At 46.8% G+C, this 24,444-nt stretch overlaps 1 protein-coding gene across 2 annotated transcripts; it reads left to right on the forward strand.

The window, feature by feature from the left end:
* The first annotated feature begins 9 nt into the window (after positions 1-9).
* ACP1 (acid phosphatase 1) lies at positions 10-24,444 on the forward strand. Of its 2 annotated transcripts, none has more exons than XM_075341055.1 (6): positions 10-186; positions 3,328-3,401; positions 17,120-17,233; positions 18,089-18,150; positions 20,019-20,124; positions 24,162-24,444. In XM_075341055.1, the coding sequence occupies exons 1-6, from the start codon at positions 144-146 to the stop codon at positions 24,237-24,239; spliced, it is 477 nt and encodes a 158-aa protein (XP_075197170.1). In that variant the 5' UTR covers positions 10-143; the 3' UTR covers positions 24,240-24,444. The 2 variants fall into 2 exon arrangements, with proteins under 2 accessions (XP_075197170.1, XP_075197169.1); XM_075341054.1 differs by lacking the exon at positions 17,120-17,233 and adding an exon at positions 16,949-17,062 and having other exon boundaries at positions 15-186.

Below are 24,444 nucleotides of genomic sequence, written 5' to 3' on the forward strand. Positions count from 1 at the left end.
GCGCACAATGACGTCAGCCACCAGTCAGGCGGTGTGTGTTGAAGTTAAGTGCCGTAAAGTGACGCGTTTCCGGTAATGTGAGACTTCTACAGCTTGTGCTGTGAAAGTCCGGGCAGAGCGCGGCGGCGGCGGAATAAGAAGACATGGCGGCGGCCGGGAGCAAGTCTGTTCTGTTTGTGTGCCTCGGTGAGTGTGTGTGTGGGGACGGGCAAGTGTGGGCTGTACCGGCCGCTTCCTGCACCCTCCATAGGTCTCTGCTGTATGAAGTCAGGGTGTCCGGGGTCTCCTTCCTTCTAGTGCAGAAATCCTATATTAATGGCAGTGCTTAATATAATGCGATGTTTTATGTTTTAATTTTCCTCAATTTTTTCCAAAACTTTTATTATTATTTTATTTTTGGGGGTGTGGCGAGTTGTGACCGCGCTGTTCATGTTACCATATAATATAATAATATTTATTCATTTATATAGTGCTATTCCACAGCGCTTTACATACATCAGGAACACTGTCCCCATTGGGGCTCACAATCTAGAGTCCCTATCTGAATGTTTTTGGAATGTGGGAGGAAACCGGAGAACCCGGAGGAAACCCACGCAAACACGAGGAGAACATACAAACTCCTCACAGATGATGTCCTTGGTGGGATTTGAACCCAGGACCCCAGTGCTGCAAGACTGGAGTGCTAACCACTGAGCCACCGTGCCACCCATATAATGTATTGCGGGGCGGTGAGAAGCCGAGTGCAGTGGAAACCTTCCAGTCCGCCGCGGTCCTTGGGTTTTGTCATGTAAAATGTCCTGGAGACATGACCTGATTCTGGCCGTGCAGAATTTGTACTATTTTTTACTTTTGGCTAAAAATGAAAAAACATCCAAACTGCATTCTGAAAAAAAATGGTTTGTGTTGCTATTTTCTGAGACCGGTAACTCCTGTTTTTCCATTGATGAGCCGTGAGGTCTTGTTTTAGCATTTTAGGGTCCATACATTTTTATTGCGTAAGGCTACGTGCCCACGATGCTTTTTTGTATACTTCTTTAATGCAAAAAAAAGCAGGTGAAAAAATAGCATTTTTTTTTTATTGCGTTTGAGTTTTTTTCACTTCTTTTTTTTTTTTTTTTTTTTGTTTAACTCATGGAGCTCGCTGGCTTCAGGTGCTGTACCCCCGTGATCGCCGCCAGATCTCTGGATGATGTTACAGCCAGGACCCGGCTCTCATTTCCCGCAGTGGTGCCCACGTTGCTCCCAGCAGTTTAACTCCCTAAATGCTGCGATCAATGCGATTACAGCATTCAGGAGGCAGGGAGAAGAATCACAGGGACCCAATGGCTGCCATAGTAACCCTGAGTCATCACCATAACAACCCTGTGTTACTGAGCTACAGATCGCCTCACAGACCATGCTGTATGAGGCTAAAGGCCCAGTCACACTAAACAACTTACCAGCGATCCCAACAACGATACAACCTGATAGGGATCGCTGGTAAGTTGCTAGGAGGTCGCTGGTGAGATGTCACACTAAGCGACGCTCCAGCGATCCCACCAGCAACCTGACCTGGCAGGGATCGCTGGAGCGTCACTACACGAAGCATGCTGCGCTGGGTAACTAAGGTAAATATCGGGTAACTAACCCGATATTTACCTTGGTTACCAGCGCACACCGCTTAGTGCTGGGTCCCTGCACACCTAGCCACAGTACATATCGGGTTAATTACCCGATGTGTACTCTGCTACGTGTGCAGGCAGCAGGGAGCCGGCTTCTGCGGACTCTGGTAACCACGGTAAACAGCGGGTAACCAAGAAGCCCTTCCTTTGGTTACCCGATATTTACCTTCATTACCTGCGTCCACCGCTCTCAGCTGTCAGTGCCGGCTCCCTGTGGCTCAGTGGTTAGCACTGTAGTCTTGTGGTGGCTCAGTGGTTGGCACTGCAGTCTTGCAGCGCTGGGGTCCTGGGTTCGAATCCCACCAAGGACACCATCTGCAAGGAGTTTGTATGTTCTCCCGTGTTTGCGTGGGCTGTCTCCCACACTCCAAAAACATACTGATAGGGACTTTAGATTGTGAGCCCCATTGGGGACAGTGTTCCTAATGCATGTAAAGCGCTGCGGAATATGTTAGCGCGATATAAAAATAAAGATTTGTTTTCTATTTTTCTGGGCTTTAAAAACCTATAAGATCAGCGGGTGAACACAGATAAGGCCAATGAAGCTGCCAGGAGCTGGGGTGCAAATCCAGCAAACAGAGCACCACTCCTTACATGCAATATATAATGAAAACAGGGGTTCCCTTGCCGGTCTCCCACACTGGTACTAACCTGACTTCAAACTGGACTGGCAGCACCTTTACAAATGTGAACAGATGCGTATCTGTACGTGATGTGAAATATGAGGGAAAAAAGGAACTGTCGCACACTGCAAAACCACAATAAATTCTACCTAATAAAATATTTTTGGCGATATTTAGAATATTAAAATGGCCATTGTAATACTAGAAAAAAATACTATAAAAAAAAAAGGAGGGTGCCATGAAGGGGCGCTGGGCTAGTATTACAATGGCCATTATAATATTCTAAATACCTCCAAAAATATTTTTATTAGGTAGAATTTATTGTGGTTTTGCAGTGTGCGACAGTTCCTTTTTTTTCCCTCATATATTTCACATCATGTACAGATACGCACCTGTTCACATTTGTAAAGGTGCTGCCAGTCCAGGTTGAAGTCAGGTTAGTACCAGTATGGGAAACCGGCAAGGGAACCCCTGTTTTCATTCTGATTGATTTTTTTTTTCCACATATCTTCTACTAGGGGCTGATTTTAAAATTGCTTTAATTTTGTAATGCTACTATTCATTAATTATTTTTTTTTCCCATATTACACTTTTAGGCCCCATAACAAACTTAAAGCTACGTATATTTGCTTGTGCTACGGCGCTTCAGTATCACAATGTATATCACAGATCGTTTTGCCCTCTGCAGCCTGTGGCTGAGCTTCACTGTATTGGGAACCCTCGGGGGCCTCTGCACTCAATGCACACGGGGACTGTGATAGAGGTTCAGAATGATCATGTTCCCAGGATGTGGCATCTCAGCAGTTAGCACCAGTTGATGCTCTTTGAGGCGGTTGCTGTTTTACACAGCCGCTACCTGCCCTTTGTTCTGCGGGCTCACCCCCTGAGCTGGCTCCACACATCCCAACACTCTGTGATGGATTTATGTATCATGGAGTAATTAGGAGTTAAAGGAGTTGTGAAAAATAAGGGAAATAATTTCTGTTTTCTTCCAAACGTGCCTCCACATCTCTCATAGGTCCTAATTTATATATTTCTTGCAGGTAACATCTGTCGATCTCCAATAGCAGAAGCCGTGTTTAGAAAGCTGGTAGCAGATGAGGGTGTATCGCACCAGGTAAGAGTCTACCTGATTATTCTAAGATCACAGGTAATGCAGATAATGTTTAATATCATAGGAACATGGACCCATTTTTTGTGACCAGTGTGCCCAGAGAATTGTGACAGGAGCTTTTTGACAACTTCCACCAGACTATTTTACTATTCAGATTAGTGGTATGAGTACCAGTTTATTTTATTGCAGGGTCCGCTCTGGAGTGGTGCTGGGGGCAGGTGAAGGCTGCGGGCGGCATCGTTAGATCTCCTGCTCATATAATATGCACAGCCGCTGTCCATCAGAAGCGTGGTGCTGAAACCGCATTGCGCTGATGGGCTGGGGCAGCGGGGCATATTATATGTGCCTGTGCTCCCTTTGATCGCACATGACTCCCCCCCCTGTATTAGATATGGCCCCCATACTGCTGCCCATAGTAAAATAAATAAAGCTTTGCTTACCTCCAGCGCTGATCTCCCGGTCTCCTGCTGCTGCTGTCTGTGATAAGGCACACAGAGATGATATCACTCTGCCGTGCCGATCACATGACCGGCAGCAAGAACCAGGAAGTGGAGGAGGCCGGAGCTCAACCCCACGGAGGGAGACACAGGGATTACAGCACTGAGAAGGTGAGGAAAGAGTGTTTTATTTTATTATGGGCAGCAGTATGGGGGGCATATCAAACACAGGGGAGGTGTGCCATCTATAGGGGCCATGGGCAGCACAGGGGGACATGTCCCAGCACAAGGGGGCTATATTCAATATAAGGGGGCCATATCCAGATTAAGGGAGGCTAATTTTATGATGGGGGGGCTATGAGGGACATATACCCTATATGAATTGTTAGACGGACACTGGCATTATAAGATGGACCCCATTTAACATTAAAAAAAATCTCTTTTCCTTCACCAAATTTGGGGGTGCGTCTTATAATCAGGTGCATCTTATAAAGTGAAAAATTCGGTATATAGCGCTATTAATTCCATAGCGCTTTACATACATTGGCAACACTGTCCCCATTGGGGCTCACAATCTGAAGTCCCTATTTGTATGTTTTTGGAGTGTGGGAAGAAACTGGAGAACCCGGAGGAAACCCACGCAAACACGGGGAGAACATACAAACTCCTTTCAGATGTTGTCCTTAGTGGGATTAGAACCCAGAACCCCAGCGCTGCAAGACTGCAGTGCTAACCACTGAGCGACCGTGCCGCCCGTCGTAGTGAATGGACAGGTTTCTTTGGGAGTATAGAATATTATAATTACCTTGACTTGTTTTTTTTTTCTTACATGAGGGACTTCTAGTCACAGGTGAGTGGGGGCGCCGATCATTAAATATCAGGGTGCCTTCCTCTGAAAAAGATGGAGGTATACACTTGAGAAATAAAGAAGTGTAATAGGGTCTTATGTGGGGATAGTGAGGGTCCATGGAAGGGGCAGTTACACTAACCTGGGGTAGTTGTGAGAAGCCATAACTACAAGTATAGCATGAACCGGCTACCGCAGCACCCCTGGAAGACGTAATCCATAGGAAGCAAGAAATAACATAAAGCCACACTGCCATGTAAAGAATCCAGATCCAGAGGATCGAACTTGGAGATTTTAATGCATTGACACGTTTCTGAGAACAATTTCCCCTTCTTCAGGCCACAAAAATTACATGTCATTTCCGTCCTGAAGAAGGAGAAATTGTTCCGAAACACGTTGACGAATAAAAACAATTTGTGTGTATTGGAACATCACAGAAAAAATTGAAAATAATTTCACGCAAAACTCCAAAAAATGCATCAGACAAAATTGTTGTCACTCTTAACTTCATCAACAATCTTCTTACACCTCTCACCTGGAATTTTTGGACCAATCTTTTTTTGCAAACAAGGGAAGAACGTACAAACTACTTGCAGATGTTGTCCTTGGTGGGATTTAAACCTTGGACCCCAGCGCTGCTAAGCAACAGTACTAACCACTGAGCCAAAAAATAAAATATAATCTGTGAGGTAGCATAGGTTGTAGTACCTTAATGAATAAAATCCCTTTTGTAGTAGTTCATTGACCCAGTGCTGAGGGTTCTGTATTGATGAGTGGAGGTCCAATGTTTGAGAACCATACTAGTCTGAAGGCACTCTAGGCCCCTATTCACTGGTAGAATCTGGAAAAACACCAGTACGTGCTCTCATTATCTCCCGCCTGGACTACTGTAACCTCTTGCTCTGTGGCCTCCTTTTAAACACTTAAGGGGGCTTTACACGCTACGATATCGTTAATGTTTTATCGTCGGGGTCACGTTGTTAGTGACGCACATTCGGCGTCATTAACGATATTGCAGCGTGTAACACTTACCAGCGACCTTAAACGTCCTCTAAAGTGGTGAAAATCGTTCACCATGGAGAGGTCGTCCTAAAACCAAAAATTGTTAATGGTTGTTTATAGATGTTGTTCCTCGTTCCTGCGGCAGCACACATCGCTGTGTGTGACACCGCAGGAGCGAGGAACCTCACCTTACCTGCGTCCCGCCCGCAATGAGGAAGGAAGGAGGTGGGCGGGATGTTCTTCCCGCTCATCTCCGCCACTCCGCTTTGATTGGCCGGCCGCTTAGTGACGTCGCCGTGATGCCCAACGCACCTCCCCCTTGAGGGAGGGATTGTTCGGCAGTCACAGCGACGCCACCGACCAGGTAGGTGCGTGTGACGCTGCCATAGCGATAATGTTCGCTGCGGCAGCGATCACACTATCGCATGCACGACGGGGGCGGGTGCTTTTGTGTACGATATCGCTAGCAATTGCTAGAAATATCGTAGCGTGTAAAGCCCGCTTTACTCCTCTCCAATTTATCCTAAATTCTGCTGCTGGACTAATCCACCTCTCCCCCCGCTATTCCCCCGCCTCTCCTCTTTGCCAGTTTCCTTACTGGCTTCCTATTTCCAAAAGACTCAGTTTCAAAACCCTAACCATGATATAAAAAGCCATCCACAACCTGTTTCCTCCATACATCTGTGACCTAGTCTTCCGGTACTTATCTGCACGCAACCTCCGATCCTCACAAGATCTCCTTCTCCCCTCTTATCTCATCTTCCCACAATCGCGTACAAGATTTCTCCCGTGCCTTCCCCCGTACCCTGGAACTCTCTACCCCAACACATCAGACTATCGCCTACTGTAGAAACCCCTTCAAAAGGAACCTGTAGACCCACCTATTCCGACAAGCCTACAAACTGCAATATCCCTCAGTCCAGCACAGTGTTGCATGACCAGCTCTACCCTCACCTAATGTATCCTCACCCATCCCTTGTGGACTGCGAGCCCTCCTGGGCAGGGTCTTCTCCTCCTCTACCAGTCTGTGCCTTGAAATGTTCACAATTATTGTACGTGTCTGTGAATGCACCCTTTTCACATGTAAAGCGCCATGGAATAAATGGCGCTATAATAATTTCCTGAAGCACTTGGAGGCCAGGAGTGTCAATTTACAGGAAAAGACAATAAATAGTCATCAGGTGCTTCATTTTTAGGATCAGTAGGTGTCCCAGAGACCTCACCCCAATAGATTACAAAGTGATCTAACGATAAGGCAGCACTTTATGCGAAGTGAAAACTGGAATTGAGCTTTTGTGGTTGAAGCATTTCACCCCACAGATTTGCAGCACTTCACTGTACGCTGGGCTGCTGATAAGTCTTTGGCTTTACCCAGAAACAATTGAGATGAATATTGTACAATATGAATTAATAGTTTCTTTGTCGCTCTATTGGGAGACCCAGACAATTGGGTGTATAGGCTATGCCTCCGGAGGCCGCACAAAGTATTACACTCAAAAGTGTTAAGCCCCTCCCCTTCTGCCTATACACCCCCGTGCTCCCACGGGCTCCTCAGTTTTTTGCTTTGTGCGAAGGAGGTCAGACACGCACGCACAGCTCCACAGATTGGTCAGCAGCAGCTGCTGACCATGTCGGATGGAAGAAAAGTGGGCCCATATAGGACCCCCAGCATGCTCCCTTCTCACCCCACTCTTGTCGGCGGTGTTGTTAAGGTTGAGGTATCCATTGCGGGTACGGAGGCTGGAGCCCACATGCTGTTTTCCTTCCCCATCCCCCTCAGGGTTCTGGTGGAAGTGGGATCCTATCGGTCTTCAGGCACTGAGACCGTGCTTCATCCACAACTCCTGTGGAGCCTGCTGGATAGGAGCCGGGTATCGTTCAGGGACATGGCCCTGCTACTTGGAGGTACTCTGTGTCCCCGTGGGGACCGCGCACAGCAACACTACAGCTTTGCTGGGTGTGCTAGTGCATCGGGGACCGCGGAGCTGACCGGGTTAATATGTGCCATTACACACTCAGCGTTGCTGAGTGTGTTTATGTATAGGGACTGCCGCATTGACCGCCGCTGCCTTGGAAATACTGCAGCGCGGCTGGGACTTGTAGTGCGCCGGGGACTTCCACGCCGGCCGCGCTTTTACGGCGGCCGCGTTTATTACTAGAGTCCCCGGCTTTTTGCGGCCTAGTTTCCTTTCCTCCCGCCCATAGCCCTGACAGGCAGGGGAAGGGCGGGACGCTGCATAGAACGAGCAGCACTGAGGGCTGGAGCATGCCTTGCATACTCCACTCCCCTCACTGTGCACAGTGCAGGAACCAGTTCCTGCTCTTTCTGGGTCACGCCCACGACTCCCTCCTCTCCTCAGGACGCATTCCTGTCAGCTCCTCGGACGCTGCAGAGGGGGACAAAATCTGGGAGACCCAGGCAGGGACTCTGGTGGCCTCACAACCGCTTTAAGCGGGTGGTAAGCAGCACCTGTGGTGCTAGCCCCATTGTGCAGTAGTGTAACATTATATGTTTATTTTACACTGTATAGTGCACAGTTGATTTCTGGCTATATACCCTATTGTGTTGCTCAGGGAAGATAATAGCATGGCGCCCACGAAAGGCAGGGGTGCCAAAACACAGGCTTATTATGTTGCCTGCGCCGCACGTACGACCCCGCTACCGGCAGGTTCCACTGACCCTCATTGTCTGCACTGTTCGGCCCCTGTGGCACTTGCTCAGCCAGAGCCTCTGCTAGGGGGGGCCCAGGGGGAGCCACCTGCTAACACTGTTCAGGTGACAGGGACGGAGTTTGCAAAACTCTCTGAGACTATGGCTAAGATACTAGAAGCCTTGCAGTCCAGGCAGGTATCTCAGCACAGGGACTCTGTTGATTCTTTGTTCCCGGGCCCACCTCAGCTGGACCAACAATGTCCTCCCGGGGTATCTCATGGATCCCAAGCTGAGGGTTCTGACACAGACCCCAGCCCCAGACCGACTAAGCGAGCTCGCTTAGATTTTCCCTCGACATCATCATATTGTTCAGGGTCTCAGTGAGGGGAATCGCGAGTTGATGAAGCGGAGGTAGCTGATCAGGATTCTGATCCTGAGGCCGCTCTCAATCTTGATACTCCGGACGGGGACGCCATAGTGAACGACCTTATTGCGTCCATCAATCGTATGTTGGATATTTCTCCCTCAGCTCCTCCGGCGGAGGAGTCGGCTTCCCTGCAGGAGAAATTCCGTTTCAGGTTTCCCAAGCGTACACCAAGTATGTTTCTGGACCACTCTGATTTCAGAGAGGCAGTCCAGAATCACCATGCTTGTCCAGATAAGCGTTTTTCTAAGCGCCTTAAGGATACACGTTACCCTTTCCCCCCTGACGTGGTCAAGGGCTGGACTCAGTGTCCCAAGGTGGATCCTCCAATCTCCAGACTGGCAGCTAGATCCATACTTGCAGTGGAAGATGGGGCTTCACTCAAAGATGCCACTGACAGGCAGATGGAGCTCTGGTTGAAATCCATCTATGAAGCTATCGGCGCTTCTTTTGCCCCAGCATTCGCAGCCGTATGGGCGCTACAAGCTATCTCAGCAGGTCAAGCGCAAATTGACGCAGCCACACGCACGTCCGCGCCACAGGTGGCGTCCATAACCACTCAGACGTCGGCATTTGCGTCTTACGCTATTAATGCTGTCCTGGACTCTGCGAGCCGTACGGCGGTTGCAGCCGCCAATTCGGTGGTACTCCGCAGGGCCTTGTGGCTACGGGAATGGAAGGCAGATTCTGTTTCCAAAAAGCGCTTAACCAGTTTGCCAATTTCGGGCGAACGATTGTTTGGCGAGCGTTTAGATGAAATCATCAAACAATCCAAGGGAAAGGATACATCCTTACCCCAGCCCAAACCGAACATACCCCAACAGAGGAAGGGGCAGTCGAGGTTTCGGTCCTTTCGGGGCGCGGGCAGGTCCCAATTCTCCTCGTCCAAAAGGCCTCAGAAAGATCAAAGGAACTCTGATGCATGGCGGTCTAAGTCACGTCCTAAACAGACCACCGGAGGTGCCGCTACCAAAGCGGCTTCCTCATGACTTTCGGCATCCTCACTCCGCATCCTCGGTCGGTGGCAGGCTCTCCCGCTTTTGTGACACCTGGCTGCCACGGGTAAAAGACCGTTGGGTGAGAGACAGTCTGTCTCACGGTTACAAGATAGAGTTCACCTCTCGTCCCCCGACTCGATTCTTCAGGGCATCCCCGCCTCCCGAGCGAGCCGAGGCTCTTCTGCAGGCGCTGGGCATTCTGAAGGCAGAAGGAGTGGTGGTCCCTGTTCCTCTTCAGCAACAGGGCCACGGTTTTTACTCCAACTTGTTTGTGGTCCCAAAGAAGGACGGGTCTTTTCGACCTGTCCTGGACCTGAAACTTCTCAACAAACACGTAAAGACCAGGCGGTTCCGGATGGAATCCCTCCGCTCCGTCATCGCCTCAATGTCCCAAGGAGATTTCCTAGCATCGATCAATATCAAGGATGCTTATCTCCACGTACCAATTGCTCCAGAGCATCAGCGCTTCTTGCGCTTCGCCATAGGAGACGAACACCTTCAGTTCGCGGCACTGCCGTTCGGCCTGGCGACAGCCCCAAGGGTTGTCACCAAGGTTATGGCTACTGTAGTAGCGGTCCTCCACTCTCAGGGTCACTCGGTGATCCCGTACTTGGACGATCTGTTGAGCAAGGCACCCTCTCTAGAGGCATGCCAACACAGCCTCGACGCTACCCTGGAGACTCTCCAGAGTTTCGGGTGGATCATCAATTTTCCAAAGTCAAATCTGACACCGGCCCAATCGCTGACATACCTTGGCATGGAGTTTCATACCCTCTCAGCGATAGTGAAGCTTCCGCTGATCAAGCAGCGGTCACTACAGACAGGGGTACAATCTCTTCTTCAAGGTCGGTCACACACCTTGTGACGCCTCATGCACTTCCTGGGGAAGATGGTGGCAGCAATGGAGGCAGTTCCTTTCGCGCAGTTTCACCTGCGTCCTCTTCAATGGGACATCCTTCGCAAATGGGACAGGAAGCCGACGTCCCTCGACAAGAACGTCTCCCTCTCGCAGGCGACCAAAGCTTCCCTTCGGTGGTGGCTTCTTCCCACTTCATTATCGAAAGGGGAAATCCTTCCTACCCCCATCCTGGGAGGTGGTCACGACGGACACGAGTCTGTCAGGGTGGGGAGCGGTTTTTCTCCACCACAGGGCTCAGGGTACGTGGACCCAGCAAGAGTCCTCGCTTCAGATCAATGTTCTGGAAATACGGGCAGTGTATCTTGCCCTGAAAGCGTTCCAGCAGTGGCTGGAAGGCAAGCAGATCAGAATTCAGTCAGACAATTCCACAGCGGTGGCATACATCAACCACCAAGGCGGCACACGCAGTCGGCAAGCCTTCCAGGAAGTCCGGCGGATTCTACTGTGGGTGGAAGCCACGGCCTCCACCATCTCCACAGTTCACATTCCAGGCGTGGAAAACTGGGAAGCAGATTATCTCAGTCGCCAGGGCATGGACGCAGGGGAATGGTCCCTTCACCCGGACGTATTTCAGGAGATCTGTTGCCGCTGGGGGGTGCCGGACGTCGATTTCATGGCGTCCCGGCACAACAACAAGGTACCAGCGTTCATGGCACGGTCTCAAGATCCCAGAGCTCTGGCGGCAGACGCCTTAGTTCAGGATTGGTCGCAGTTTCAGCTCCCTTATGTGTTTCCTCCGCTGGCACTGTTGCCCAGAGTGTTACGCAAGATCAGGGCCGACTGCCGCCGCGTCATCCTCGTCGCTCCAGACTGGCCGAGGCGGTCGTGGTACCCGGATCTGTGGCATCTCACGGTCGGCCAACCGTGGGCACTACCAGACCGACCAGACTTGCTATCTCAAGGGCCGTTTTTCCATCTGAATTCTGCGGCCCTCAACCTGACTGTGTGGCCATTGAGTCCTGGATCCTAGCGTCTTCAGGGTTATCTCAAGACGTCATTGCCACTATGAGACAAGCTAGGAAACCAACGTCCGCCAAGATCTACCACAGGACGTGGAAAATGTTCCTGTCGTGGTGCTCTGCTCAGGGTATTTCTCCCTGGCCTTTTGCTTTGCCCACTTTTCTGTCCTTCCTTCAATCTGGACTGGAAAAGGGTTTGTCGCTCAGCTCCCTTAAGGGACAAGTCTCGGCGCTCTCTGTGTTTTTCCAGAAGCGCCTAGCCAGACTTCCACAGGTACGCACGTTCCTGCAGGGGGTTTGTCACATCATCCCTCCTTACAAGCGGCCGTTAGAACCCTGGGATCTGAACAGGGTGCTGACGGTTCTTCAGAAACCACCATTCGAGCCAATGAGGGATATTTCTCTCACGCCTTTCGCAGAAAGTGGTTTTTCTAGTAGCAGTCACTTCACTTCGGAGAGTGTCTGAGCTAGCAGCGCTGTCATGCAAAGCCCCTTTCCTGGTGTTTCACCAGGACAAGGTGGTTCTGCGTCCGGTTCCGGAATTTCTCCCTAAGGTGGTATCCCCCTTTCATCTCAATCAGGATATCTCCTTACCTTCTTTTTGTCCTCATCCAGTTCACCAATGTGAAAAGGATTTGCACTTGTTAGATCTGGTGAGAGCACTCAGACTCTACATTTCTCGTACGGCGCCCCTGCGCCGCTCGGATGCACTCTTTGTCCTTGTCGCTGGCCAGCGTAAAGGGTCACAGGCTTCCAAATCAACCCTGGCTCGGTGGATCAAGGAGCCAATTATCGAAGCTTACCGTTCGGCTGGGCTTCCGGTTCCCTCAGGGCTGAAGGCCCATTCTACCAGAGCCGTGGGCGCGTCCTGGGCTTTGAGGCACCAGGCTACGGCTCAGCAGGTGTGTCAGGCGGCTACCTGGTCGAGCCTGCACACTTTCACGAAGCACTATCAGGTGCATACCTATGCTTCGGCGGATGCCAGCCTAGGTAGACGAGTCCTTCAGGCGGCGGTTGCCCACCTGTAGGAAGAGGCCGTTTTACGGCTCTTTTTACGAGGTATTATTTTACCCACCCAGGGACTGCTTTTGGACGTCCCAATTGTCTGGGTCTCCCAATAGAGCGACAAAGAAGAAGGGAATTTTGTTTACTTACCGTAAATTCCTTTTCTTCTAGCTCTAATTGGGAGACCCAGCACCCGCCCCTGTTTTTTTGTGTACACATGTTGTTCATGTTGAATGGTTTCAGTTCTCCGATATTCCTTCGGATTGAAGTTACTTTAAACCAGTTTATAATTCTTTTTCCTCCTTCTTGCTTTTGCACCAAAACTGAGGAGCCCGTGGGAGCACGGAGGTGTATAGGCAGAAGGGGAGGGGCTTAACACTTTTGAGTGTAATACTTTGTGCGGCCTCCGGAGGCATAGCCTATACACCCAATTGTCTGGGTCTCCCAATTAGAGCTAGAAGAAAAGGAATTTACGGTAAGTAAACAAAATTCCCTTCTTTCCACACCAGTACAGATTTAAACCCCCCCCCCCCCCCCCACAACTTTGGTTGGGATGTTAAAGGACCCTATATATATATATTTTGCCCGTCGTATTTTGAGTGGAACTCATGAATGAGCCCTCAGTGTAAGGCTAGTTTCACACTTGCGTTGGACGGCCTCCGTAGCGTTGCATATAGTGGCACAACGGCTGCTACGGATCGTACAAAACAACGGAAAGCTTTTTTTTTTTTTTTTTTTTTTACAGTTTTTTTACCGGCAGCAGACTATATTGTGAACGATCAGCTGATCGCTCTCAATAGCCGGTGGCTCAGCTGAGCGCTGTCACTTGCCGGCGGCCAAGCATGCTGGCGTGCGGGCGCTCAGCTGAACGTTCGGCCACCGCGAAGACAAAATAAAGTTTTTGATTTTAACAAACCAAAAAAAAAAGAGCATGTGCAGTGAAATCCTGAGGATTCCGCTGCTCAAAACAACGTTACATGCTGCGTTCCTCCCGCTGGGCGGAAGCAATGGAGCGTCGCCCAACGGAAGCAACGCAGGTCTTTTTGGCACAATCCGTCACCCATACAAGTCTATGGGAAACAGCGGAATCCGTTAACGGATTCCGCTGTTTTCCAAAAGGGCGGATTGTAACGGAAGGAAAACAACGCAAGTGTGAAAGCAGCCTAAGCCATACAATTTGTAGCAGATCTGCCATGAGATCCATGGGAGGATTTTTCGGCTGCATCTGTAATTACCCAGAAGTTACAAGAGTAATGTTTGGGGAGGGGGGAGGGTGGGAAGACAAAGCAATTACCTCTGATCAAACCTGAAATTTCAACCTGGGGTTAAGAGCCACTTTAATGTGAAGTGTCCTAATTGAACCCTCTGGTTGATACTGCTTGTGCAGGTTAGTAACCCTGTGGGAATCTGCTGTCCTGCGGGCTTGTCAGCAGACTGCTGGGATGTGATCTGTGCCTGGTAATGGCTGGACAGAGCATCCACAGGAGCGAGCCCTTCCCTGCCGCTGGAGGCTACAAGATGCTTCAGTAGGGATCAATACTGATGAGTCATTTCAAGCGAAACTTCTATAAGCTACAAGCCGCAATACACACCATTGTTACTGACCTTGTGTGGCAAGGAGCTGCTCACCTGTCCACACTTGTTCGAAATTTAGTTTTTGCAAATATCTGCAACTTGACATTAATGTTTTGTCTATTACTTGATGTAAATACATTTTGATGGATTTTCCGATCATAGAAAGTGATGGTGTATCCATAAACTGTGCCCAAACTGTGCTCAGTGGCTCCGGCAGCTGAATGTTTAAATGCCCGTATCTCTGTACCATGATTACACATTATATACAAGAGCACATAATAAAATCACATGAACCAAGTCTAAATTTCTTTCCCAAATTTCCATTATTCTTTCATTACATCAATAGAAAACATGTATACCACATATAAATGTAACATTCCTCGGGTGTGTTATCACAATACTTTGATGCTCGTTAGATGTGATCTGGATCCTCAAGCATCAATAAATAGAACGAAAAGGGACAGAATGTAGAATCATTGCTTATTCTAATCGACTAAACCCAAGTTACAATCATATTAAACAGAGGAGAAGACTGGGAATCATAGTCTGCACATATAATAAGAATGCGTCAAAGCTAAAATCTTGCATTAGAAAAGTTTTTTTTATTTTTCCAAGAAAAATTATTAGCAAGATTAAAAATACATCACATTTAATAATTTATAAATCACATGTACGTTTATACAGGAGGGGAACCTGACATAATGCACTATGGTCCGACACCAAATATGGGAAAATTCCAATATCCTATGGCATTCTCAAAAGGAGGCATCACATAGGTTACAATCATCCATAGACATATAGTCTTATATCAAACACATAAATACCTTGTGGGCATTCAGAGTATCAATAAGAATTGAATATGTGCTGCTGCAGGAACAGGGGAATGTCAAACAGTCATTATAGTGACAAAATCACAAAGTGGAACATAATTATTCCCCAATCTAGCGTGCAGCGATACAGAGGTTAAACATAATTACCCGTATTCAGGTGGATGCCAGTGTGGAGAACGTGCCCCGACGCACACGTTTCGTTAGCTTCCTCGGGGGGCCGTGGTGTAGTTCCATGTAAATGAACAGACATCGTACAGGGAGGTTGCTTTCTTATCCAAGGGATCTGAATGCAACGCTAAAAAAAAATCCAGCGGAGAAAAGTCCAGGAAGGTCGGACCATGAGGAAAGCGTAAATACACGCCGAAACGCATAGTCCGGTGGGACTACTACCCCCATTTACACAACTTTGCCCCTTGTAGATTTACAAATGACATTTAATAGAAGATTAAATAAAATATGGAATTTCTTTATGAAAAGAACATTTTCCTGGACTTTTTTTCTGCTGGAGTTCGTTTTTTTTTCTTTTTGCTGGATTCTGTAGTTGGCTCCTGACCTTTCCCTGCGGTTTATGTCCCTGGATTAACAAGGTTTCCACAAGTTGCAGAGTATACCAGTAAGCCAGCAAAAAAATACTTTTTTTTTTTTTTTTTTATCAATGTACAAAAAAAAAAAAGGTGCCTCAAAGTTTGCATGTCTCTCTATACAGCGCCACTTCTGGTCACCTCATGTGTCTGTTCTTTGGAGAGACATTGAGCTACATGTATAAAAGTATTGACATGCAAATATTTCTGTAAGTCTATGGCTACACTAGGGACACGATTGTGGCTCTTAGTCGCATGACCAAAAACACTTATGTGACCTGTTACAGATAGATATATTATGGCATTTTTAAAAGCAGAACAAAGACTGGTAATGCTGGACTCTCATTAAAGTTTATAGGAGCATAGTCCCCTGTGATCTGCAACCACCTAACAGTGTGAGATCTTCTGTGAAGGTCACTGACGATAATGCCATGCAAACATCCTGCAATCATTGTCACCCCACTCCAGTGTTTTTTTTTTTTTTGTTTTTTTTTTGTTTTTTTTTTACTGCTGGAGTGGTGCCAATAATCATAAGTTCCCTGCACCTAGACTCCTACTCACCATCTTCTTCTGTTATCCGTGCCAAAACTAGTTGGTCTCTGTCAGTTCGTGACCTGACGAATATCTCCTCCAGTGTTTCTTGAGCAATCTGGAAATCCCAACTCTGTGTAAGTCTATAAGATCCAGAGTGAGACTCTCGTAGACTTGCATTGAAGGCTTAGATCAATGTAGTAGAGGGCAACCAGCAATGGGTGATGAAAAAAATCAGAACCTCTTTATTCTGCCACATAAAGTGTAACATTTCGACCTCTCATAGGCTGTTTTTGAGCATACTTGAAAAAGACCTGACAGGTTGAAATGTTGCACTTTATGTGGCAGAATAAAGATGTTCTGATTCTCTTAATCGCCCATCGCTGGATATCGTCTGCTGCTTTGATCTCTGTATTTCTTCCATATGGGCTCCTTGGGTCTTTGGGCTGTGTCCCTACGTAGGTAATTACCTAGATGCACAGATGTCCCTATAGGAGTTCTGCAACCAAATGCATTTATTTTTTACTACTGTGGCATTGAATGTTTTGTGACCGATACCTCTGACTTTCGGTCAGTCAGAAGCTGTGATCACAAGATTGCAGCACCTGGAGGAGCTGGAGACGGCGGGGGGTGAGTATCTTACTAGGTGCACGGACCTCCCGTTGGTGGAACCCCCTCCAGCGCTTCAGGAACAATAATATGCTGGAGTGGTGCTTTAATAGTGAGGACATGAGACCTTATACTTCTTCATGAGACACATATATTGGACTGTTTGTCTTTCTATTCTAGTGGCACATAGACAGTGCAGCCACCTCTACTTATGAAATAGGAAACCCCCCGGACTATCGCGGCCAGAGCTGTATGAGGAAGCACGGCGTTCCCATGAATCACACTGCCAGGCAGGTAACGTACCTCGTTCCTTCTGTCATTGAATCCTATCCATTATGTTTTGTATTGCAGTGGTCCATAGACAGCGCTGCTACCTCTCACTGGAACGTGGGTTGCTCCCCCGATTCAAGGGCCGTAAAGTGCCTTAAAAGCCATGACACCGAAACAACGCATAAAGCACGACAGGTATAGGACAGTCCGTCTTCTACTGAGATTCCCACCCAATTCCCTTCTACTTGGACGGCGCCACAAGCTTTCATTCCTCCGGCAGGGACTGTTTATACTATTTTTTTTTATATCATTTTTATAATATCGGGCCACCTCCATGCTAAAGAGCAGGTCATGTTTTGTTTTTTTTTTTTGTTTTGCGGGATCTCTCCCTTATCTCCTAAAACTTTTCTTCATCGCTTAGTGTCAGCAGATATGACAATCATCGATTTTATAAAATAGTAAATGCTGTGCGATTTTTGCTGAGTTTTCAGAGCTGAAATTTTCAGGTTTTTGAGGTGTTATGAGAGGTGGAGAGTTTCCACTCAAAAAACTGGAATTGAAAATTGATTTTAGTTGTAGTTAAAGAGCTTGTCCGGCCTTTTGCAGAAAGTCTGCAGTCACTATGTATAACTGCAGACTTGTGACTTCACAGTGTGCAGACCACAAGCGGTCAAGATTCTTTGGTGTCGGGGGTGACAGCGAACCCGGGCTTCAAGTCTGTGATTTGTGTACTTCTGCCACATTCTGGCTAGATGGGCGCTGCCTTGATCGATACAAGTGGGTTGATCAAGTGATGCTTCTAAGGATCGTATTGGGTCATTTGAAGTAGTGTTATAGGGGATGACGTATGGCACTGGCACACAATTGCTAATTTTCGAGACCGTATTGGTTTAGTCGGAGAGATGGGATTAGTGATCTCTTTTGTACAATTAGCACAGTGAACACTTTATTTGAGGAGCGTAATGACATTGCCAGAATTATGTGCCTCACTATTATGAAGCAATGTAAGCAATGTGTGTCTTTTAATATAGTGTGTCTTTTTATTTTCAGATCACAAAAAATGATTTCCTCTCCTATGACTACATTCTATGCATGGATGAAAGTAACCTGAGGTTAGTGATCCATCTGTGGATACACCTGAAAGAGGTAGTCCCGCTCTGCTCACTTTTGCCACCAGAGGTAAGTGGTTGGGTGACGTCACAACTACTGATACCTGCGGGGACACGTGTGCGATCAGCAAATATCATAAACCTTTCTCCTTTCAAAGACTGGACAGGTAGACTCTGCCTACTCATTGCATATGTGTCCCGGCAGGTTTGAGTAGATGTGACGTCAGCTGCCTGCTCACCTCGCTGAAGTGGGAATTCTCTAGATTGTTTGCAGTGCTGTAATTCAGCATGAATAACCATTTAATTCCCATGAATGCTCCAGTTGCAGCCTTTTGTAGTCTAAAGGCCACTTTACACACAGAGATAAATCTGTGGCAGATCTGTGGTTGCAGTGAAATTGTGGACAATCAGTGGCAGGTTTGTGGCTGTGTACAAATGGAACAATATGTCCATGATTTCACTGCAACCACAGATCTGCCACAGATTTATCTCTGTGTGTGACAGGGCCTTTACTGCCACATTAATCAGATTGGCAGATGAAGGTTTTTTTTGTTTGTTTTGGTTTTTTTTTTTTTTTTTGTTGTGGGGGTGGGAGCTATCCACTGGCCTTTTAAAGGGAACCTGTCAGAAGACTTGACGACCATAAGCTGCAGCCACCATCACTGAGCTCTTGTATACAGTATTCTGGAATACCCAGGCTGGTGTGCAGAAAACACACTTTATTATGCTTACCTAGGGAGCTATGCAGTCCGATGGACGTCATTGCTCTCTAGTGTGGCGCCTCCTCTCTGCGGCGATCACTGTCCTCCTGAGGCCTCTGTGCATGACGCGTCCTATGTCATGCGCACTAGCCGGCATTAAGGTCCTGCGCAGGTGCACTTTCATCTGCCCTGCTCAGGGCAGACTAAAGTATTGTAGTGCACATGTGCTGGTGGTCTTTAACCTTTCCTCGCACCTGTGCATTACAGTACTTTGATATGCCCTCAGCAGAGCAGATCAGAGTGCACCTGCGCAGGACCACAATGCCGGCCTGTGTGGATGGGTAGGAGGAGGACGGAGATGGGCTGGGTAGGAGGAGGACGGAGATCACAGCAGAGAGAAGGCGCCAGACTGGAGAGCAGTGACACCCATCAAACCGGACCACCCCCTATTATAGTATTATAAAATTGTTTTTTACGTTAGTGTGGTCTGGGCTCTTATATACAGTATTCTGGAATGCTGAATATGAGGTCTCACTGGTGGTGGCCACAGCTTATAGTCACCAAATCTGGTGACAGAATCCCTTTAAAGTTGACATAATACGCTATATGCCATAACATGTGTACACATTCATCATGGCTTCAACGGGGGAAAGTATGTATTTTTTGCGCCCTCTTGCTTAACCCATGCTTTTTGAGCCCTTCATTCTCTGGATATTGGGACTCCTCAAGATATACAGTCACTTTATTAGATGAGAATAACTTTTTTTTATTTTTTTATCTAAATAATTTGTCTAGCTAAACCTAATAATCCCCAGAATACTACAGGACGGTTACTTTATACCACACCGGAGTTTTATTAAGGTGGAAATAGTCAAGTGAGAGTAGACCAAAGAACAAAAGAAACCTCAAAAGCCGACACAAATGGGACTTCTGTAGAATCCACTAAGACCCGTAGGGCCGACCCAAATGTATTTCGTGCCAGAGAACAAAATCTAGATTCCTCATTTGCAAGAAAATTCCACAGGTTAAACGCTGGGACGCCGCCTACAATTTAGCAATATGTGAATTATATTATATTATAGAATTCGGACATAGGACCCCTCTCCTCAGCTACTTACGGGGCTGAGTAATGCTCTTAATGGTTTAGGATGTGTGGATCTTGTTTTGCAGAGACTTGAAACGTAAATGTAACCAAGTGCAAGACTGCAAAGCTAAAATTGAACTACTTGGAAGCTACGACCCACAAAAATGCCTCATTATTGAAGACCCATATTATGTAAGTTTTACACCTGAATTTCTTTTCAACATTTAGCAATGTTCTACTCTGAAGTGGACACTGTTATATATGGAATAAAAATAATAAGCCTCCGGTGACAAAACATCAGAAAATACAGCCTTGTGCACATGCTCAAAAGAGGACTTGTCACAGAATTTCAATCAGTGGAGAGGGGGATAGAAATAAAAAGCTCCTCAAAAGAAGGTCGGGCCGACTTTTTCTGCGATATGGCAAGATGTGATGAGAGACGGCTGCTCTCCTCAATAGGTCACACAGATTTACTGCTGGCATCAAATACAGAAGGGGGTTGAGCAGAGCTGTGTGTCATTACACACACCCCTCTGCATCTATCTCATGTATTGAGGAATAATGTCCTGATGGCTATCACAGAACCAAATGAATATATGTGACCACCCCCCTCCCTCCAGCATTATTGGCTCTGTCGTACCGTCCCCACCCCCCCCTAATCACACGTGTCCTCACTAATGATTATGGCAGTTTTCAGTGAGTTATTAGAGCTCTGCTCTATCACTACACCAACCCTGCTTAGAATCACACTAGATGCCGACACTGAGGTGTGTGACCCAAGGAAAAGTGCTGAGTTGTGTCACTATATATCACACGGACAAAGTGTAACATCTGGAAGCATTTTTTTTTTGTTATAATTTTTTTTTTTTTTTTCTGCCTGAATATGATTGCTCAGTGCCCTACAGTATAAAAAGTCAACTTCCCCAATGGAGAATCTCTGGTTACATCCCCTTGTTATAGTAGAAATTAGAATATAAACTTTACTGACTAATATCTCTGCAACTGAGCTAAGAAGTAAAAACAAGAAAAAAAAATGAATAAATGTATTAAGCTCTGCAATAACTTTTCCATGATTAGACCAGTTTAACATGTTAAAGCCGATGAAAGGTCCTTTTCTAAAGCAGATCTGTCAACAGAATGCACAAAGCAATCTGCATGCATTATTAAATACCCTGTGACACTGATGGATTTACTTTGAAAAATCCATGTCAGAAAGGCTGCATAATTCTTTATAAAAGGTCAACTTCATCTCTGAACAGCTAGCCTCATTGACAGCTCCTCAGTGTCCCCCCTCCTTGCTGAGAACTGTCACTGCTCTGTACAAGCTGCAGCTATCAGACAGGCTGATAACACTTGGACTCATGCATTATTTCATTCTACAGTTGGACTCCTAAAATGCTCATTGTTCATCTTAATATATGAATTGTGCAGCCATTCTGACGTGGATATTCAAAGTAAGCACACCAACCTCACCATGTCTAAGAGATAGCCAAAGAAATAAAAGGAACTTTAAAAGAAAAATCCCCAAATGCTTCAATGTAAACATGGCAAAAAAATAATAAACCAATGCTTTAAACAGATACAGATGATTTCACCCCCACCCCACCACTTATGGCAATAATGCATGTATAGTGCCCTGTTCACAAACCTATAGTGCATGGTGTCTGACTTGCAGCCGAATAGTGATGACCATACTATTAGATTAGGCAGGCTGCCCAGTGCTATATCAGTACCTTGCACCTGTTTTGCCCCCATCTTTATGAAGGGGGGGGGGGGCTGTTGCACTCTGCTAATGCATTAGATTCTGTGACCTGTGCAGTTGCAGTGAGGACCATTCAAAGCTTGTGTATTTTGGCAAAAACCTCCATCAATACCATATATAACATAATTCTATATATTATACTGTATTTTTCAGACTATAAGACGCACTTTTTTCCTCCAAATTTGGGAGGAAAGTGTGGTGTGTGTCTTATAGTCCGAGGCAGCGGAGTGGGATCACAGGAGGCAGGGAGGGTCGCTGATGCAGGAAGCCGGCGGCTGGAGAAACCACGTTTGCCCGCTGTTTAAAGTAAATGAATATTCATTAGCTTCTCCCCGCCCACCTCTCTCCGCTCTCTTCAGTCAGTGACTAGAAGCGGGTGTGAGGAACAGCAAATCAATACCTGTTTACATTAAACAGGTATTGATTTGCTGTTCCTCACACCCGCTTCTAGTCACGGACTGAAGAGAGCGGAGAGAGGTGGGCGGGGAGCAGCTAATGAATATTCATTTACATTAAACAGCGGACACACGTGGGAGCTCCAGCCGCCGGCTTTCTGCAGAGGCTGGGGAGACTGTGTGTCCGCTGTTTAGGAGGCAGGAGCAGGGTGCCGCTGCAGTCATGTCTGGCCTGGAGGAAGTGCAGATCACTGCAGTGTCCGGGCCAGAGCACGGCATACCATCACAGCACAGCCCGCAGTCTCTGTGCTGAGCGCTCACATTGCTTTGTTTGCTCCTGCCTCTGCACTAGAAACAAAGTCTCCCATAACTCAACAGGACCTGCAGTGATGTAATGAAGAGGTGGGGCCAGAGCAGCACCAAACAGCGCAGTGCCCCGCCTCTTCATTATATCATGGCAGGTCCTGTTGAGTTACGGGAGACTTTGTTTCTATTGCAGAGGCAGGACCAAACCGAAAGCTAGGTGAGCGTCACATCTGTAAACTTAAGGCAATAAATATAGTATATAAAGGCATTACTGTACACCTGGATGGGGGTGGATTATATATCCCCCTCTTTACGCACTCGGAGACCATGTTCTGTAACTACCTGCTCTTCACTTTGTGGCTGAGTTGCTCTAGCTTTTACACGTTTTCAGTGATAACTTGCTGATAATGGAGGAATATTTAGGAGGGACAGAATTTCATGAATTTACTTGTTACCGTTAATAGGAGTCACCATTGTATCTAGAATGAGCTGTTCTGTCACCCATTAATAAAGGCAGGTGACATGGCGAGGGGCCAGATGTTTTACAGCTCCTGAAGTCAATGATTGACGTGTGACCCTAAACTTTTCTGAATAGTATAGTAAACAACTGCCTGCTAAGGCTAGGTTCACACTTCCGTTAAAATGTATCAGTCACAATCCGCGGCTATGGTAAACAATGCTATCCGTTTAGCTGATTCCGTTGGGTCTCATAGACTTGTATTAGTGGCGGATTGCGACTGATGACCTTGCGTTGCATCCTCTGCGTCGTGGTCAGTCGTTTTTTGACTGACCGCCGGGCGGGAGCAATGCAGAATGTAACGTTTTTCTGGCCGTCAAAATTGACGCACCGCGCAGGAATCCGCCACAGTCAATCACGCTTGTAATATAGGTCTGTGGTGCTGGATTCCGTTATAATCCGTCTTATGATGGAATCCAGCTCTGGATTTCGTCATGCTCTACTGAGCATGCCCAGCATGTCTGGCACACCCACTGGGCTGTCCCAAACACAAACGGATCATGACTGATCTGTCAAAAAACAGACGCACAGCGGATGTAACGGACCCAACGGATCAGTTTTTTCACAGGATTCCTGTGAAAGGAATCCTGTGAAAAACACATCCGTTGCATCAGTTGACAACTAAAAAACGACTGATCCGTTGTTTTAAATCAGTCAGGAACGGAAGTGTGAACCTAGCCTAAGGTGTACTGTGATTTATGAAGCCATTAGGATATCTGCACATGACATCATGACATCTTTAAGACACTGATGTATCTGCTGGGTATTTCAAGGTGTTTGTGTGTTTTGTTGTTTTGTTTTTTTTTTTTTTTTGTTTTGGGATCATGCCAGCGGTCTTTTTCCTGAAGCTTTTTCAGACATTTGAGGTGGCTCAGTCGCCTACGTTTTTGTTTGTGTGTGTTTGTTGTTTGTTTTTGTTTTTTTTTTTCACTTAAAGTATAAATAGTAAACGACGTCTAAACAATGGTTGGATGACTACTTTTAGCTGCTTTACGGCTTTCAAAGGCTGAAGCCGTTAAAAGATGTGACAAGTTGACATGTACACAGCAAGTTTTGACTTTGCTGTGCTTCTTTGCAGCCTTTGAGTGCATGTGCAGGCGGGATCCACCCGATAGACGTCGCGTGCTCACAACCCAATACAGATTAGGCTCCATATATTGACAGTGTTGTCGTCCTGTAGCAGACAGGAGTGAGATATAATCATTTATGAGTTTCCTGTGTAACTGACTTTTTACTTTTCCACTTACAGGGCAGCGATGAAGATTTTGAGACGGTGTACCAGCAATGTGTTAGATGCTGTAAATCCTTTCTGGAAAAGAGCTCCTAGTATTACACCTAAGAAATGCCGTTCACGCCGTGTGCCATGGCCGTATCCGTTGTGTTCTGACAGGACATTAATCTTTTAGTCTCATTTAACAAGACGTGATCTATAATTTATATCATGACGTTAAAGCATTTCATGTCACGATCCTCACAGTGCACAAAGTTTCTTATTCAGGAATAGAAAATAAAGACCATTTTAATTTACCAAA

Source organism: Anomaloglossus baeobatrachus, chromosome 3 (genome assembly GCF_048569485.1).
Source record: "Anomaloglossus baeobatrachus isolate aAnoBae1 chromosome 3, aAnoBae1.hap1, whole genome shotgun sequence".
Taxonomy (NCBI): domain Eukaryota; kingdom Metazoa; phylum Chordata; class Amphibia; order Anura; family Aromobatidae; genus Anomaloglossus; species Anomaloglossus baeobatrachus.

Bases quoted from the DNA above. Each gene is read 5' to 3' on its own strand.
- ACP1 (XM_075341055.1), top strand. From the start codon at position 144: ATGGCGGCGGCCGGGAGCAAGTCTGTTCTGTTTGTGTGCCTCG. The intron at 187-3,327 runs GTGAGTGTGTGT...TATTTCTTGCAG, and splicing joins TGTTCTGTTTGTGTGCCTCG to GTAACATCTGTCGATCTCCA. The intron at 18,151-20,018 runs GTTAGTGATCCA...CTTGTTTTGCAG, and splicing joins ATGGATGAAAGTAACCTGAG to AGACTTGAAACGTAAATGTA.